This window comes from Ciconia boyciana, chromosome 34, assembly GCF_034638445.1.
Source record: "Ciconia boyciana chromosome 34, ASM3463844v1, whole genome shotgun sequence".
NCBI classification, from domain to species: Eukaryota; Metazoa; Chordata; class Aves; order Ciconiiformes; family Ciconiidae; genus Ciconia; species Ciconia boyciana.
Genome location: NC_132967.1, coordinates 471,234 through 487,464, shown reverse-complemented (window position 1 = coordinate 487,464; position 16,231 = coordinate 471,234). Strand labels below are relative to the sequence as shown.

General features: G+C 68.0%; 4 protein-coding genes across 9 annotated transcripts; 1 reads left to right on the top strand and 3 right to left on the bottom strand.

Moving 5' to 3' along the window:
- The first annotated feature begins 3,528 nt into the window (after window positions 1-3,528).
- TSPYL2 (TSPY like 2) lies at window positions 3,529-6,470 on the top strand. Of its 5 annotated transcripts, none has more exons than XM_072848993.1 (7): window positions 3,531-4,915; window positions 4,991-5,068; window positions 5,240-5,279; window positions 5,381-5,526; window positions 5,651-5,727; window positions 5,841-5,908; window positions 6,064-6,462. In XM_072848993.1, exons 1-7 carry the CDS (start codon window positions 3,647-3,649, stop codon window positions 6,144-6,146), a joined length of 1,761 nt encoding a protein of 586 aa, XP_072705094.1. In that variant the 5' UTR covers window positions 3,531-3,646; the 3' UTR covers window positions 6,147-6,462. The 5 variants fall into 5 exon arrangements, with proteins under 5 accessions (XP_072705096.1, XP_072705094.1, XP_072705095.1 ...); XM_072848992.1 differs by having other exon boundaries at window positions 3,534-4,915; window positions 5,168-5,279; window positions 6,064-6,454; XM_072848994.1 differs by lacking the exon at window positions 5,651-5,727 and having other exon boundaries at window positions 3,532-4,915; window positions 5,168-5,279; window positions 6,064-6,463.
- A 54-nt stretch (window positions 6,471-6,524) lies between these two features.
- Window positions 6,525-7,947, bottom strand: LOC140645557 (U8 snoRNA-decapping enzyme-like). Of its 2 annotated transcripts, none has more exons than XM_072849030.1 (3): window positions 7,602-7,947; window positions 7,233-7,526; window positions 6,525-6,782 (listed from the first exon to the last, which is right to left on the bottom strand). In XM_072849030.1, exons 1-3 carry the CDS (start codon window positions 7,770-7,772, stop codon window positions 6,561-6,563), a joined length of 687 nt encoding a protein of 228 aa, XP_072705131.1. In that variant the 5' UTR covers window positions 7,773-7,947; the 3' UTR covers window positions 6,525-6,560. The 2 variants fall into 2 exon arrangements, with proteins under 2 accessions (XP_072705131.1, XP_072705132.1); XM_072849031.1 differs by having other exon boundaries at window positions 7,233-7,520.
- A 207-nt stretch (window positions 7,948-8,154) lies between these two features.
- On the bottom strand, window positions 8,155-11,715 carry NAA10 (N-alpha-acetyltransferase 10, NatA catalytic subunit). Its single transcript, XM_072849029.1, has 8 exons — window positions 11,593-11,715; window positions 10,739-10,837; window positions 10,595-10,653; window positions 10,424-10,469; window positions 9,120-9,235; window positions 8,969-9,013; window positions 8,608-8,692; window positions 8,155-8,484 (listed from the first exon to the last, which is right to left on the bottom strand). Exons 1-8 carry the CDS (start codon window positions 11,611-11,613, stop codon window positions 8,251-8,253), a joined length of 705 nt encoding a protein of 234 aa, XP_072705130.1. The 5' UTR covers window positions 11,614-11,715; the 3' UTR covers window positions 8,155-8,250.
- A 331-nt stretch (window positions 11,716-12,046) lies between these two features.
- Window positions 12,047-14,575, bottom strand: HSD17B10 (hydroxysteroid 17-beta dehydrogenase 10). The gene is made up of 6 exons (XM_072849027.1): window positions 14,503-14,575; window positions 14,219-14,383; window positions 13,977-14,141; window positions 12,959-13,087; window positions 12,778-12,886; window positions 12,047-12,660 (listed from the first exon to the last, which is right to left on the bottom strand). Exons 1-6 carry the CDS (start codon window positions 14,524-14,526, stop codon window positions 12,470-12,472), a joined length of 783 nt encoding a protein of 260 aa, XP_072705128.1. The 5' UTR covers window positions 14,527-14,575; the 3' UTR covers window positions 12,047-12,469.
- Window positions 14,576-16,231: the final 1,656 nt, after the last annotated feature.

The window sequence follows — 16,231 nt, the reverse complement described above, 5'->3', positions numbered from 1 at the left end:
TGGCTGCTCCACCCCCCACCCCCCAAAAATACCCACCACCCCCCCCAGGGACCCCCCAACCCTGTCCCCGTGGTGGCCATGTGCCGCGGCGTGAAGGTGTGCGCAGGCCCCTCGTGCGAAGGCCCTTGCACGCCGGCCGTCCCCCCCGTTCCTCGTGCAGGAGCGTGTTGGGGCGCAGCCTCCCCCCATGCTCCCCCACTCCCCTCCCCCCAAACCCCGCTCACCGGCAGCACCCCGCTCGCCTGCCCGCCCCGCCCGTGGCACCCCGCTTTTATGGTACCCCCCACCCTGTGATGTCAGAGAACCCTCCCCTCCTGGGGACGGGGGGGTCCTGGGGCCCCCCAAATCTCCACACCCCACCCCACTTCCGCCCCCTCCCCATGGGGATGGGGGGGGCCCCACCAGCACCGCCCCAAACTTTCACTTGTGCTGAAGCTCCCTTTTGTGGGGGGGGGGGTGTCACAAAGGAACCCAGGCATGCAGGGGACCCTCCTTTGCCGCCAGTGCCCCCCCCCCTCCAAGGCGTGCAGACGTGGGGGACCCCGCTTTGCCCCCCTGGGGCACCAATGAGTACAAAGGTGCCCCTTTAACACCCCCCCCCCAAGACCCCCACCCACTGGGGGGCCCCCAAAACCAGGATCCCCCCCCGGGGGACCCAGGCGTCCGGGGGTGCCAATGGCCCCCTCGGGGGACCCAGGCGTCCGGGGGGGGGGGCCGCGTTTCACCACCACCCGCGCCCCCCGCGCCCCTCGCCCCCGCCGCGGGACCCCCATAAGCCCCACCCCGCCGCGCAGACCACGCCCCCAAGCCCCCAAGCCCCGCCCCCGCCGCCTGCGCAGCACCTCCCGGCCACGCCCCCTCCCGCCATGGCCCGGGCACCCGCCTCCGCCCCGGCGCCCCCTTGGCCGGACTCCCGGCATGCCCCGCGCCGGGGGCCCTTCCCAGCCTGCCCCGCGGCCCGGGACCCCCTCACCCCCTTGGACCCCCTCTTTCCCCCATGCCCCCCGGCGCCGGTTCCCCCCCGCCGGACGCCTGGCTCCCGGCCCCGCCCCTCCCGGACACCTGGGTCCCCCTGGGGGACCCCGAAACCCCGTGTCCCCCCCGGGGGACCCCGACACCCCGCGCCCCCGGGGTGGGGGGTCCCGGCGGGTCCTTTTCGCCGACGCTTTGGGGCTCCCCTCACCCGCCTGCGGCAATACCGGCCCTGGGACCCCCGGGGGCGGGGGTTCCGGGAGGGGCGGGGGAGGGGGGGTTTTGGGGGACCCCCCCGGGGGGGGGAGGGGGGGGCGGGGGGGGAGCAGCCCCCGTGAGCTGGATGAGGCCTGGGAAGGGCAGGTAAGAGATGGGGGGGCAAAACTGCATGGGGGGCCCCCCAAAATTGGGGTCAACTCCCCTCCCTGCATGTGCCCCCTAAGTGGGGGGGGGCTATGGGGCATGCCTGGGTCCCCTGAATGTGGGTCACCCTCTGGGGGGTGCAGACGCCGGTCCCCCACCCCCAATTTTGGGGGGGTGCTGGGTCCTCTCCGGTGACACCCCCGTGTCCCCAAAAGGCCGCAGGAGGCGGAGGAGACACAGCCCCCACCCCCGACCGTGGCGCGGGTAAGTATCGCTCCCCCCAACGCCATTTTGGGGGTGTCCCTCCCTAAATTTTAGAGGTACCCCCCAATTTTGGGGGTACCCCACCTCACACCCCCACCCCTTTCCCTCCCACAGAGCCCGACCCTTCCCCAATACCCCCTAGATGCGGAGCAGCCCCGGCACAGGTGAGACAACACCCCCTCCAAAAATTGGGGTGCCCCTCCTCAAGGATGGGGGTACCCCAAAATGCTGACACCCCCCCCAGGGCGCCGAGGAGGAGGCGGTGGCGCGGGAGCTGGAGCAGCTCTACCTCTCCCACCTCCGCCGGCTGCGGGGGAGCCCGGCGACAACGGGGCCCCCCCAAGAAACGGGGGTCCCCCTTTACCCGAACGAGCCCCCAACACCTCGTTAGCTAACGAGATGGCGTTGCGTTACGAGGCGGGAGGGGGTCGCCGTAGCCCCCCGGTTTTGTTAGGGATGGGAGGGCCAGTGGAGGGGGCTTTGGTGGTGCCGGCGAGACCCCCCCGGGGCGAGGGGGGTTTGGGGGCCCTGAGGGGTGCGGGGTGCTGCTGGCCTTGGCTGTGCTGGTGCCGGTGGCTTGGGGGGACGGGGGGGGCCCCACAGCCGCCCTGGCCCTGGGGCTCTACCTGGCGCTGGCCTGGCTGACATGAGGGGGGGCCCCAAATTTTCACACACACACACACACCCCCCCATTTATACCCCTGAAAGCGTGGGACACCCCTAAATCGGTCGGGGAGGGAGGGGGGGCTGAGCTGCGGCGTGGGCCTATTGAACTGCACCCCCCAATTGCCCCCCCGGGTGGGGGTGTCAGCCATTCTGTGGGACCCCCCCTCGACTCGGGTGCACACACCCCACCCCCCCCCACCACTTTTGGGGCGCCCCTGTGTCCATACAGCCATAAAAAGACGGCCCCCCCGAGTCCTTGTGGGGGTGATTGCGATGGGGGGGGGGGTTTGGGGTGCGGGAGTGGGGGAGACGGGTTTGCTCTCCCCGATTTGGGGGCGGGGGGGAGGGCTGGTTTCCCTCCCCTCTCCCTTCTCTGTCGCAGCCGTTTCCTGCCCCTGGGGAAGGTCCCCAGCAAAGGTCACGGGCCCTGTTGGGTGACAAACAGCCCCCCCGCCCCAGGGAGATAGGGAGGGGGGGGCCCTGGCTTCCCGTGAAGGGGGCAAGCTCACCTTCGGTGTCGCGCCGTGGCCTCTGCGTCGTGACAGAGGGGGTCCCCATCCCCTGGGAGGCAGCCTGGGGGGTCCTCAGCCCTCAGGGAGGCAGGTGGGGGGTCCAAAGCCCCTAGGAGGAAGATGGCGGGGTCCTGAGCCTCCTGGTGGAAGCTGGGAGGGGGGTCCACAGGCCCTAGAGGGAAACTCAGGGGGTCCTCAGCCCTCTGTGAGGCAGCTGGGGGGGTCGGCAGCCCCTAGAAGGAAGCTGGGGGGGTCCTCAGCCCTCAGGGAGGCAGCTGGGGGGGGGTCCTCAGCCTACTGGGCATAGCCGAGGGGGGGCCCTCACCCCCTGGATGCAGCCAAAGGGGGTTCCTGGCCCCCCTGGACTCACCGGGGGGGGGTGTCCTGGCTCCTTGGGGGGCAGGCGGGGTGGGGTCTCGGTCCCCCGGCCCCCCCCGGACCGGGCCCCGGCAGCAGCAGGTCCGTCCCCTCAGAGGGTCCTGAGGACTCTGGGCGGCGGGGCGGGGCTTCGCGCCTCGGCACGTCACCGCGGGGCGCTCGCGCCGGCCGCACGTGCGCGCCGCGCACAGCGCCTGCGCCGGCCGCGCACCACCCCCCCCCCACCACCACCCCCCCCCCGGGTTGCCCGCCAAAGGGGGCGCGATCTGATTGGCTGTCCGATCCCCGCGCCCTCGCCCCACGTGACAGGCGTCGCCACGGCAACCGGCTTAGGGCGCGGGCAACCAATGGGCGGCGCCGCGTGACGATGGGGGGTGGGGGGGCGGGGTGGGCGGGGCGAGGCGGCGGCGCGCGCGCTTTTCGGCCGTTGGCGGCGGCCGTTGGGGCCTCGCGGGCGCCGGAGCCGCCCCCGCCCCGCGGGTGCCGCCGCCATGAGCGGGGCCGGGGCGGACCGGCCCTCCCCCGCCAAGCTCCGCCGCTTGGACGCGCCCACCGGGACGGACCCGGCCGCCGTCGCCCACCGGGAGACGTCACCCCCCGCCGGAGGTCGCGGTGAGGGCGGTGGCGCGCATGCGGGAAGCGCCGCGACCGGGCATGCGCAGAGCGCCGGCGCGCCAGCGCCCCCTAGCGGCGGCGGCTTGGAAAGCGCCGCTTCCCTCAGGGGGGGCCTGAAGACCACCATGGGGCCCAAGGGGAGCCTGGAGACCGCCGTCACCCGCTGCTTGGAGCAGGGCGAGGGGGGCCTGGAGACCCCCAGCAAGGTCACGGGGAGCCTGGAGACCACCAGGGAGGTCACGGGGAGCCTGGAGACCGATGCTGCCCTCAGGGGGGGCCTGAAGACCACCAACAGGCGTAAGGGGAGCCTGGAGACCGCTGTCACCCGCTGCTTGGAGCAGGGCCGAAGGGGGAAGGGGGGCCTGGAGACCACCAGGGAGGTCACAGGGAGCCTGGACACCGCTGCCACCGGCCACTTGGAGCAGCACACAAGGGGGAAGGGGAGCTTGGAGACCAGCAGCGAGGTCATGGGGAGCCTGGAGACCACCAACAGGCGCAAGGGGAGCCTGAAGACCACTCTCACCCATTGCTTGGAGCAGGGGAGAAGGAGCCAGGGGGGCCTGGAGACCACCAGTGAGGTCACGGGGAGCCTGGAGACCACCAGGGAGATCACGGGGAGCCTGGAAACCAATGCTTCCCTCAGGGGGGGGCCGAAGACCACCAACAGGCGCAAGGGGAGCCTGGAAACCACCGTCACCCGCTGCTTGGAGCAGGGCCGAAGGGGGAAGGGGGACCTGGAGACCACCGCTGAGCCTGAGGGGAGCCTAGAGACCGCTGCCGGGCCCAAGGAGGGCCTGGAGACCACCACCACCGCCTGCTCGGAGCAAAGCCGAGGTGGAAAACGGGTCCCGGAGCCCAAGGGGGGTCCAGCCCCTGGCGCGCGGCAGAAAGGCCACAGCCCGGAGGAGTGCGCAGTGATTTCTCTGGGGGAGGAGGAGGAGGAAGAGGAGGAGGAGGAGGAAGAGGAAGGCCCCGGGCGGTACCTGGCGGCCCTGGAGGCCGTGCAGCTGGAGCTGGAGGCCGTGGAGGAGCAGGCGGCTCGCGCCTTCCGCCGCCTCCGCGCCAAATTCTGGCTCCGCCGGCGGCCGCACCTGCAACGCCGCAACCGCCTCATCCAGCACATCCCCGGTTTCTGGGTCACCGCCGTATCCTTTCGGGGGCGGGTGGAATTTGGGGGGGGGCACACAAACATCCAGCTTTCCTTGACACCCCCCCCCCAGTTCCTGAACCACCCCCAGCTCTCGGCCATGATCAGCGACCGCGACGAGGACGCCCTGAGCTACATGACGAGTTTACAGGTGCTTGGGGTGGGGTGGGGGGATATGGGAGGCCCCCCCAATAGTGGGGGGGGGGGGGGGGAGGGGAGGGTGACGTACCCGGACGCCTGGGTCCCGCAGGTGGAAGAGTTTGGCCAAGCCCGCCCCGGGTGCAGGATCAGGTTCTTCTTCAGCGTCAACCCCTACTTCCAGAACGACGTCGTGGCCAAGGAGTTCGTGCGTGGCCCCTCCGGTGGGTGATCGGCGGGGGGGCCCACCCATCTCCCTACAGCCCAGGGAGGGATTTTTGGGGGTCCAGAGTGACCCCCCCCCCCCCTTTCCCCCCCGCCCCAGGCCACCTGGTGTCCCATTCGACCCCCATCCGGTGGTGGCAGGGGCAGGACCCCCGCGCTCGTCCCCACAAGGGTCCCCCGGCCCCCCGCAGCTTCTTCGCCTGGTTTGGGGACCACAGTTTCCCCGCGGGGGATCGCATCGCTGAGGTGAGTCCCAGTATCCTCTCTCCCAGTGCTCCCAGTATCCCTCCTAGCCCCAGTACTCCTTCTTGTGCCCCCCCAGTAGCCCCTTGACACTCCCCCCGCCCCCCCCCCCAAATCTCTCCCCCAGATCATCAAGGAGGAACTATGGCCAAACCCGCTGCAGTTCTACCTGCTGGGCGAGGGTGCCGAGGGGACCCCCGAAAGGTCAGCTGCGCCGAGGGGGGAGGTGCCCGGGGGGGGCACCCCGGAATTTTTGGGGTGCCGGGGAAAGGAACCCCAAAGCTTTGTGCCCCCCCCGCTAACGCCCCTGCCCACAGCGAGAGCGGGGAGGACTGCGTGGTGATCGTGGACGATGACGAGGATGTGCAGGAGATCCCCGATGATGGTAAGGGACCCCCCCGCACACCCCAGGGGGACCCCGATACCTCTCGAGTGAGGAAATGGGGGGGGCGGGGAGCACCCCTAATTCTCCCTGCCCCCCCTAAAGTCCTCTTGGAGTGTGTGGGGGGGCCCTGACTTTGTGTGTGTGTGTGTCCCCAGGCAGTGGCGTGGAAGAGGTCCTGACCGAGGAACCCCCCAGCCCCCCGGATGGACTGACGGACCCCAATAGGGGCAGAGACTAACTGGGGGGGGGGGGGACGGGACACACGACGACGGACACGATAACGGACTGGGGGTGCTACACCCCCCTCCCCCCAAGGCATTGCGGGTAACGAGGGGCTGGGGGGGGCCCCCCAACACAGCTCAGGGTGTTTGTTGGCCTTGAACCCCCCCGAGGCCCAATCTCCCCAACTCCTTAACCCCTGGGGTTCCCCAAAAATCCTCCCCCCCGAGAGGGACAAACATGACCAATTTAGAACCATTTTTGTACATTTTGGGTCAAAAACTTGTAAAATTACCTTTTTATATCTAAAAATATATTATAATAAAGATTTAACAGGGTACACAGACGCTCCCCTGAACCCCCAAATCCCCCCCCCCCCTTAGCAGGTGATGATGTCAAAAGCAAGGGAACATTTTGGGGTGCTTTTATTCCGTTAGATCATTCCCCCCCCCCTTTCCCCTCCCATCAGTTTTGGGGCGAGGGGCTCCCCGGCCACCTGGATTTGGGGGTCCCCGGTGGGTTCCTCATTGTGGGGGGGCCGGATGCCGAGGGCAGCGAGGCCCCCCAGGAGCTGCTCCCGGGCGTTCCCGGCGAAGCGGTGCCGCAGGAAAGCGGGGAGCCCCTCGCCCAGGGGAACCCGCACCAGCCCCTGCACCTGGAGGTGGGGGGGGATCCCCCCAAAATGCCAGGGACCCCCCCAAAGTACCCCACTGCTGCCACCCCCTCCCAGCCCCACACCGAGGGAAGCCTCCCCCCCACCCCGTTACGGGGGTTCCCTGCTGCCTGTCTCCCCCCCAGCCCCCCAAACCCACATAGCTCCCCCCCCAGACTGTATCCCCCCGAGCCCCTCCTCCCGGTCTATGTTACCCCCTCCCGGTGCCAGCCCCCCACCCCGTTAGGGGGTCCCCTGCTGCCTGTGTCCCCCCCCCCAGACCCACATAACCCCCCAGACCCTCCTCCCACACCGGTGTCCCCCAGAGCCCCTCCCCCCGGTGCCGATCCCCCTCAGACCCCCCTCCCGGTCTATGTTACCCCCCTCCCGGTGCCGCCCCCCCCCCGTTATCGACACCCCCCCACACCGTTCCCAGCCCCCGGCCCCCCCCACCTCCAGGCCGTGCTCCGGTGCCCGCGGGCCGCCCCTCTCGATGGCCACCAGTTCCTCCCAGCTTAACCGCCGGATGTAGAAATGCGTCACCAGCCCGGCGTCACTTCCGTTTCCGCCGCCCTCCACCGGCCAGGCCTTAGCGCCTCGGTGATGGTGGGGTCGTAAACTCAACCCGGTCGCCGCCGGGCCCAGCTCCTCCCGCAGTTCCCGGTTCAGCCCGGCCTCCAGCGACTCGCCGCCGGGCTCCACCAGCCCCCCCGGGAACCCGAACCGCCCGTCGAACCGCAGCTGCATCTACCGGAGCGGCGGCGGGTCAACAGCGGGAACCGGCCCCGGGTCTCTCCCTCCCCGTTCCCCCCCCATACGCACCAACACGGCGTAGCCCGGTGGAGGGGAGCCGGCGGGCAACGGGGCGTACAGCAGGACGTGGCAGGCGTGCCGCCACCCCGGCCCCGTTGCCCGCTTCCCGGTCCCGTTCCTACCCAGGGCCAGCGCCGCCGCCCGGCTCAGCGGCGGCTGCTGCTCCCCGCGCTCCCACATGGCGGCGCCGCCACGGCGCGCCTCCTCCAATCAGCGGGCGGCTAAGTCTGGGAAGCCGCGCCGCCGCCAATCAGCGTGTGAGGAAGGAGCCTAGGCCACGCCCCCACGCCGGCAAGAGGCGGCGCTGCCGCCCGACACATATCTGCAGGGGGGGGCGTGGCTTCAGCGGGAAGAGGCGTGGTCAGGCAATGCCACGCCCACTCTCATCACCCCTCCCTTCCACCTCCCCTAGGCGGGGGGGGGGGGGGAGCAGCGAGCGACCCCCCCAAGGGCCAAGACCCCCCCCAGACACCCCCAAATTGACACCCCCTCCACCCCAGACACCCCCAAATTGGCACCCCCCTCCCCCAGACAACTGGGGGGACAGAGAAGAGGCACAGCCTAGAGAGGGAGGGGGGTTTATTGCCCCCCCCCCCCAGCACCAAGGGGGGGGTCCCAGGGGTTTTGGGGGGGTCCCCCGGGATTTTGGGGGGGCCCCCTATGAGGCGGAGTCGGAGGCCTCGGAGCTGTCTTTGACATCGGTGCTCTCGGTGGTCTCGCTCACCTCGCTGACGTCCTTGCTGTCGGCCCCCCCATCTTCGGGAGGGGGGGGGACGGCTGGAGGTTGGGGGGGCCCCCCCCCACTTCCACACCCCCCCCCCTCCCCACCCCGCGGGGGCTCGGTGGGTGCCGGGGGGCGACCACGCTCCTTCTGCTCCACTTGTTTCCGCAGCTGTTAAAGAGGGGGGTGGTGTTAAAAGAGCGTTACAGGGATCCTGGGGGGGGGGGGAAGTTTGGGGTGCAGCCCCCCAAAAAAGGGTTTTGGGGGTGTCCCGGGTGGGGGGGACCCCACTACCTCGTCCGCCATTTGGGTGAGATCCCGCTTCATGGCGTAGGCGTCCTCCCCGTCCGCATAGTATTTGGGCTCCACCTCGCTGATCCTGGGGGGGAACGACGATGACAACACGGGGTGGGGGACACAGGGTGGGGGTACACACACACGAGGGGTGTTTTGGGGAGGGGGGCACGGAGAGGGATGTTTTTGGGGTACGCACCCCCCCCTCCAAGCCTACCCTCCATTTTGTCTCTCAATGTGGCCATAAACTCCCCAAACCCCCCTAAACCCCCCATCCCACCAGGCCACCCCCAATACCCTCCAGCCCCCCAAACCCAAATACCCCCCCATACCCCAGAGCCCCCCAGCACCCCAAACTCACTGGAAGTTGAGTGTGTTGGAGTAGAGGTGCAGAGCCGCCCGGTTGCTGCCGACCAAAAACGGGGGGAGGTTGTTATTTTTGAGGGACCCCAGGGTGTTCCTGATGATTTGGGGGTCCCCCAAGTGTGGGGTTTTTTTTGGGGGGTCCTCACCTTTTGCGGACGTGGAGGGAGACGTACTTGGCGTTGAAGTTCTCGATCATGGCGCGGGACGCCTGGTCCATCAGCTTCTGCGCCAGCCCCAGGCGCCGGTGGGATCGCTTCACCGCCTTTTGGGGGGGGTGGGGGGGGTACAGGTGATGTGGGGTACCCCAAAACCCACCCGGGGCACCCCAAACCTACAGATCCTCCAACACCCCTAACTCCTCCCCAAACCCCCCCCCCCAACACCTCAAAAAGGCCTCAAGGAGCCCCCCAAATGCTCAGACCCACTCCAAGAGGCCCCCAAACCTCTCAGAGCACCCCAAAACTCCTCCAGTGCCCCCCAAAGGCTCAGACCCATTCCAAGAGTCCCCCCAACCCCTCAAGGAGCCCCCCAAATGCTCAGACCCACTCTGAGAGCTCCCCAAATCCCTCAAGGAGCCCCCCAAATGCTCAGACCCACTCCAAGAGGCCCCCAAACCTCTCAGAGCACCCCAAAACCCCTCCAGCGCCCTCCAAAAGCCCCCCAAATGCTCAGACCCATTCCAAGAGTCCCCCAACCCCTCAAGGAGCCCCCAAATGCTCAGACCCACTCTGAGAGCTCCCCAAATCCCTCAAGGAGCCCCCAAATGCTCAGACCCACTCCAAGAGCCCCCCAAACTCCAAAGGTCTCCCAGAGACCCTCAAAGAGCACCCCAAAACCCCTCAAGTGACCCCAAATGCCCTCAAAATGCACCCTGAGTGCTCAGACCCACTCTAAGCACCCTCAAACCCCTCAAGGAGCCCCCACAGACCCTCAAAAGCACCCTAAAACCCCTCAAGTGCCCCCAACCCTCTGATCCTCTCCAAGAAACCCCCAAACCCCTCAAAGAAGTCCCCAAAGACTCTCAAATAGCACCCCCAATGCTTGGATCTACTCAAACAGCACCCCAAAACCCCCCAGAGAGCCCCCCGAATGCTCAGACCCACTTTAAGAGCCCCCCAAACCCCTCAAGTGTCCTCAAACCCCCTCAGAGCCCCCCAAATGCTCAGACCTCCTCCAAGAGTGCCCCAAACCCCTCAAAGCATCCCCAAAGACCCTCAAGGAGCCCCCCAAATGCTCAGACCCACTCCAAGAGCCCCCCCAACCCCTCAGAGCCCCCAAATGCTCAAGACTGCACTCAAAGAGCCCCCAAACCCCTCAAAGAGCCCCCAAACCCTCACGTAGCATCCCAAAACCTCTCAAATGCCCCCAAAACTCTCTGACCCACTCCAAGAGCCCCCCAACACCCCTAATTGCCCTGGCCACCCCCCGTCCCATCCACCCCGCTGCCTACCAGGGATGTGATGTGCCCGTGAGGGACGTCATCGGGGTCTTCCTCCCTAGAGGACAACGGAGGTGAGAGGTGGGGGGGGGCTGACACCCCCAAATCCTATCAGCACCCACTATCACCACCCCCAAATGAAAGGGAAAGGGGGGGGGAAGGCCCCCCCTAAACCACACTCACATCTTGGCCAGGACGTAGCCCACGATCTTCCCGTTTTCATCTTCAGCGATGTAGGAGAGCTGCGGGGAAGGAAAAGGGGGTGATGGGGGGACCCAGGGATCCGGAGGGGGGACCCAGGCGTCCGGAGGGGGGAGGGGGACATACCTGGGGCCACGAGAGACCGTGGTAGAAATAATATTTCATCTGGTAGTTCTCGGGCAGGCAGAGCAGGTTGCAGTGTTGCATGTTCATCAAATCCTCGGGCTGCCGGTGAGGCACGTCAGGGCGGTGGCAACCCGGAACGGCCCCGGGGAGAGGGGGAACGGGACCAACACCCCGGGGTGGGGGGATGTCCCGAAACGGGCCTCGGCGCTGCCCGACAGCTGCAGGGCCCCTCAGGGATGGGGGATCCCCGCCAAGGGCCCTCACAGGGCCCGGGATCCCCCTCAGATTCCTCCCAGGGGCCGGTGTCCCCCTCAGAGCCCCCGCCGGGGCCCGGGATCCCCCTCAGATTCCTCCCAGGGGCCTGTGTCCCCTCAGAGCCCCCGCCGGGGCCCGGGATCCCCCTCAGATTCCTCCCAGGGGCCGGTGTCCCCCTCAGAGCCCCCGCCGGGGCCCGGGATCCCCCTCAGATTCCTCCCAGGGGCCGGTGTCCCCCTCAGAGCCCCCGCCGGGGCCCGGGATCCCCCTCAGATTCCTCCCAGGGGCCGGTGTCCCCCTCAGAGCCCCCGCCGGGGCCCGGGATCCCCCTCAGATTCCTCCCAGGGGCCGGTGTCCCCTCAGAGCCCCGCCGGGGCCCGGGATCCCCTCAGATTCCTCCCAGGGGCCGGTGTCCCCCTCAGAGCCCCCGCCGGGTCCCGGTGTCCGCCTCAGATTCCCCCCAGGGCCCGGTATCCCCCCTCACATCACCCCTCCGGGGCCCAGTGTGCCCCCCAACCGCGGCCCGCACCCCCTCCCGGGAACCCAGCTCCCTCCTCGATCCCCCGCGACGCCGGTTCCCCCTCTCCGGGGTCGCCCACCCGCGCATTCCGGATGTTCATGGCTGCGGCCGCCCCGCCGGCTCCGCCGCCCTCCCTCTCTCCCCTCTGGCGCCGCTCCCGGCGGAAGGACCCACCCCGGCCAATCAGCACTGAGCCCGCCCACCCCGCTTATCCCGCCCCGCTCATCCCGCCTCGCCACGTACTGACAGGCGCTCTAGCCAATCAGCGACTAGAGTGAGGGGGGTAAGACTCGGCCCACACTCCCCCGTGCCTTCAACCAATCAGAGGCGAGCTCCGCGCGAGCGACGCCTACCCCAGCGAACCCACGGCTCAGCCGTCGCCAACCAATCACAGCTGCGCCCCGAGGGGGCGGGCCTTACCCTCTCCCACCCCCTTTTCCACCCAATCACGCCTAGCGGTGCAGCGGACTGACAGCGGCGAGATCCAATGGGGAGAGGGGGGGGCGGGGCAGTGCACAGCACAGGAAAGCAGCATGGCTGAACACGCTTTATTGCGGGGGGGGGGGCCCACGGGGGAACGGGTCCCCACGGGGATCCCCACACCCGGGGGGGGGGACCTGGGCAGGGTCCCCACGGCCAGGCAGGGTCCCTGTGGTGGGGTGTCCCAGCTCCCAGGGGTGTCCACATCCCGGGATTGGGGGGGGGGGGCGGGGGGTGTCCCCCCAAATCCCGGGGGTGACCCCACTCGTGGAGGGGGGTGTCCCCACTCGCGGGGGGTTGTCCCCAATCCGCGTCCCCATCCTCGGAGCGTCCCCTGAGGAGCATCCAGCCACGGCGTCCATCCCTGGGGCTGTGGGGGTTCATCCCAGCTCTCCATCCCTCAGGGTGGACACCCCCTCCCCCGCCCCCCCCCCCAACCCACACCCCAAAATTGGGGTACGGGGGGGCCCCCAAAATTAGGGCTGCATGCGGAGGGCCCCGTCCAACCTCACCACCTCCCCGTTGATCATGGGGTTCTCGGCCAAGGCCTGGACTAGGTGGGCGTATTCGGCGGGGTGTCCCAAGCGAGAAGGAAAAGGCACTTGTTGTCCCAAAAAATTCCGAACCCGTTCGGGCAAACCGGCCAACAACGGGGTGGAGAACAACCCTGAGGAACAACAACCCCCCCCCCAAAAAAAAAAAAAAAAAAAAAGGGGTGAATCAGGGCATGCCCCCCCCCCTCCCAAACTTCGTTTCCCACCCTACGTCTCCTCCGCGTCCTTACCGGGAGCGATGGTGACCACCCGGATCCCCAGCGGCGCCAGGTCACGGGCGATGGGGAGGGTCATCCCCACGATGCCGCCTTTGGAGGCCGAGTAGGCCGCTTGACCCACCTATGGAGAAGACGGGTGAGATTTTGGGGTGTCCGCCCCCCACTAGCCCCCATTGCCGGTGGTGCCCCTCACCTGTCCCTCGAAGGCGGCCACGCTGGCGGTGTTGACCACCAGGCCTCGGTGGCCGTCGGGGTCGGGTTTGTTGTGGCTCATCAGCCGGGCGCTGAGGCGGATGACGTTGAAGGTTCCCACCAGGTTCACCTTGGGGAGGGAGAGGTTTGGGGTGGATCCGGGGACGCCCCGAAATCCTCTTGACACCCCCACGGCATCTCGTGCTGTGCCTGGGACCACCCTCGACCCCCCCAAGGTCACGCCGTTGGCCAGGGACACCCCACACCCACAACCAACCGTTGACCTGGGACACCCCACAACCACCCCGTTGACCATGGACACCCCACACCCACCCCATTGACCGGGGACACCCCACAAGCACCCTGTTGACTGGGGACACCCCACAACCACCCCATTGATCTAGGACACCCCACAGCCACCCCATTGACCGGGGACACCCCACAAGCACCCTGTTGACTATGGACACCCCACACCCACCCCATCGACCGGGGACACCCCACAAGCACCCTGTTGACTATGGACACCCCACACCCACCCCATCGACTGTGGACACCCCACAACCACCCCATCGACCTAGGGCACCCCACACCCACCCCATTGACCGGGGACACCCCACAACCACCCCGTTGACTATGGACACCCCACACCCACCCCATCGACTGTGGACACCCCACAACCACCCCATTGACCGGGGACACCCCACAACCACCCCATTGACCTAGGGCACCCCACAACCACCCCATTGACCTGGGACACCCCACACCCACCCCATCGACTGTGGACACCCCACAACCACCCCATCAACATGGGACACCCCACACCCACCCTGTTGACCTGGGACACCCCACAACCACCCCGTTGACTGTAGACACCCCACACCCACCCTGTTGACCTGGGACACCCCACAACCACCCCGTTGACCGCGGACACCCCACACCCACCCCATCGACCTGGGACACACTCCACACCCACCCCGTTGACCGCGGACACTCCCCAACTCCCCCCCCGCCGCACTCACGTTGATGACCTTCTGGAAGTCCTCCAGCTCGTGCACCTTGTCCTTCTTGCTGTTGTAGGTCTTGACGGCGATGCCCACGCCGGCGCAGTTGACCGCCAGGTCCAGGCGCCCAAACTCCTTCTGGGCCAAGGCCAGGGCGGCCCCCACCTCCTCGGCCGACGTCACCTACGGTTCAAGGTGGACCCCCACGTCAAGGTGAAGCCACCCCCGTAGACTCAACCCGCTCCCACACGGGTGCTCACATCGGCGGGGGCGAAGGCGCAGCGCTCTCCCAGCTCCTTGGCCAGCTGGACCCCCGGTGAGGTGGGTAGGTCGAGGAGGACCACCCGAGCCCCCTGCTCCACCAGCCGCTCCACCGTGGCTCGTCCCAGTCCCGAGGCACCACCGGTCACCAGTGCCACCAGTCCCTGGAGAGGGTGAGGAGACAAGAGGGGGGGGGGGGTCAGCGGTGAGGAGAGGGGACCGGTGTGTCCCCCCCACGCTGTCCCGGTGGTCCACGGGTGGGTCTGGTGGTGGTTCTCGGTACCTTCACGCTGCGGATGGCAGCCATGGCCCTCCCGCCGCCCGGCCAATGCGAGCGGGGGGAGGGAGGGGAGAGGGGCGGGGCTCGGGGGAGGAGGAGGAGGAGGAGGAGGAGGAAGGAGGGGACACGACGGGGAGACACGGGTGGGGAGTGCCACGGGGGTGGGGAGTCCTGCGGGGGAGGGGATCGGGACCTCCGGGGGATGGGGACAGGATCGGGACCCCCAAGGGGACAGGATTGGGACCCCAAGGTGACAGAACTGAGACCCCCAAGGTGACAGGATCGGGACCTCCAAGGGGACAGGATCGGGACCCCCAAGGGGACAGGATCAGGACCCCCAAGGTGACAGGACTGAGACCCCCAAGGTGACAGGATTGGGATCCCCAGGGTGACAGGATCGGGACCCCAAGGTGACAGGATCGGGACCCCCAAGAGGACAGGATTGGGACCCCAAGGTGACAGGACTGAGACCCCCAAGGTGACAGGATCGGGACCCCCAAGGGGACAGGATCGGGACCCCCAAGGTGACAGGACTGAGACCCCCAAGGTGACAGGATCGGGACCCCCAAGGGGACAGGATCGGGACCCCCAAGGGGACAGGATCAGGACCCCCTAAGGGGACAGGACTGAGACCCCCAAGGTGACAGGATTGGGATCCCCAGGGTGACAGGATCGGGACCCCAAGGTGACAGGACTGAGACCCCCAAGGTGACAGGATCGGGACCCCCAAGGGGACAGGATCGGGACCCCCAAGGTGACAGGACTGAGACCCCCAAGGTGACAGGATTGGGATCCCCAGGGTGACAGGATCGGGACCCCAAGGTGACAGGACTGAGACCCCCAAGGTGACAGGATCGGGACCCCCAAGGGGACAGGATCAGGACCCCCTAAGGGGACAGGACTGAGACCCCCAAGGGGACAGGATCGGGACCCCCAAAGGGACAGGACAAGGAGCCCCAGGGGGATGGAGTCAGGACCCTCAAGGTGACAGGATCAGGACTCCTAAGGGGACCGGATCAGGACCCCCAAGGTGACAGGACTGAGACCCCCAGGGTGACAGGATCTGGACCCCCAAGGGGACAGGATCTGGTCCCCCAGGGGAATGGGATCAGGACCCCCAAGGGGACAGGACTGGGAGCCCCAAGGTGACAGGATCAGCACTCTCAAGGTGACAGGATCGGGACACGCAAGGGGACAGAATTGGGACCCCTAAGGGGACAGGATCGGGACCCCCAAGGTGACAGGATCGGGACCTCCAAGGGGACAGGATCAGGACCCCCAAGGGGACAGGATCAGGACCTCCAAGGGGACAGAATTGGGACCCCTATGGGGACAGGATCGGGACCCCCAAGGTGACAGGATTGAGACCCCCAAGGGGACAGGATTGGGACCCCTATGGGGACAGGATCAGGACCCCCAAGGTGACAGGATTGAGACCCCCATGGGGACAGAATCAGGACCCCCAGGACAACAGAGCCAGCAGCTCCGGCAGGGGGGGGACAGGATCAGGCTCCAGAGGGGGACAGGATTGGGACCCCCACAGTGATGAGACCAGGACCCCCAAGGGGACAGGATCGGGCCCCCCAGGGCGACAGGATCATGACCCCCCCCCAAGGAGGACAGGATCGGGACCCCCAAGGGGGGGGGTCAGGATTGAGTCCCCTAAGGGGACAGAGTCAGGACCCCAAGGGGGACAGGATCAGGACCCTCAAGGTGACAGGATTGGGACCCC

Coding starts and splice junctions, on each gene's coding strand:
- LOC140645557 (XM_072849030.1), bottom strand. CDS start 7,772: ATGTGGGAGCGCGGGGAGCAGCAGCCGCCGCTGAGCCGGGCGGCGGCG. Junction 7,527..7,601: donor CACCGGGCTACGCCGTGTTG/GTGCGTATGGGG, acceptor CCGCTCCGGTAG/ATGCAGCTGCGGTTCGACGG. Junction 6,783..7,232: donor CACCGGAGCACGGCCTGGAG/GTGGGGGGGGCC, acceptor CCCCACCTCCAG/GTGCAGGGGCTGGTGCGGGT.
- NAA10 (XM_072849029.1), bottom strand. CDS start 11,613: ATGAACATCCGGAATGCGCGG. Junction 9,236..10,423: donor ACGGGCACATCACATCCCTG/GTAGGCAGCGGG, acceptor CCCCCCCAAAAG/GCGGTGAAGCGATCCCACCG. Junction 8,693..8,968: donor TCCAACACACTCAACTTCCA/GTGAGTTTGGGG, acceptor GTTCCCCCCCAG/GATCAGCGAGGTGGAGCCCA.
- TSPYL2 (XM_072848992.1), top strand. CDS start 3,647: ATGAGCGGGGCCGGGGCGGACCGGCCCTCCCCCGCCAAGCTCCGCCGC. Junction 5,280..5,380: donor GTTCGTGCGTGGCCCCTCCG/GTGGGTGATCGG, acceptor CCCCCGCCCCAG/GCCACCTGGTGTCCCATTCG. Junction 5,909..6,063: donor GCAGGAGATCCCCGATGATG/GTAAGGGACCCC, acceptor GTGTGTCCCCAG/GCAGTGGCGTGGAAGAGGTC.
- HSD17B10 (XM_072849027.1), bottom strand. CDS start 14,526: ATGGCTGCCATCCGCAGCGTGAAG. Junction 14,384..14,502: donor CTGCCATCCGCAGCGTGAAG/GTACCGAGAACC, acceptor CACCCTCTCCAG/GGACTGGTGGCACTGGTGAC. Junction 14,142..14,218: donor GCGCCTTCGCCCCCGCCGAT/GTGAGCACCCGT, acceptor CTTGAACCGTAG/GTGACGTCGGCCGAGGAGGT.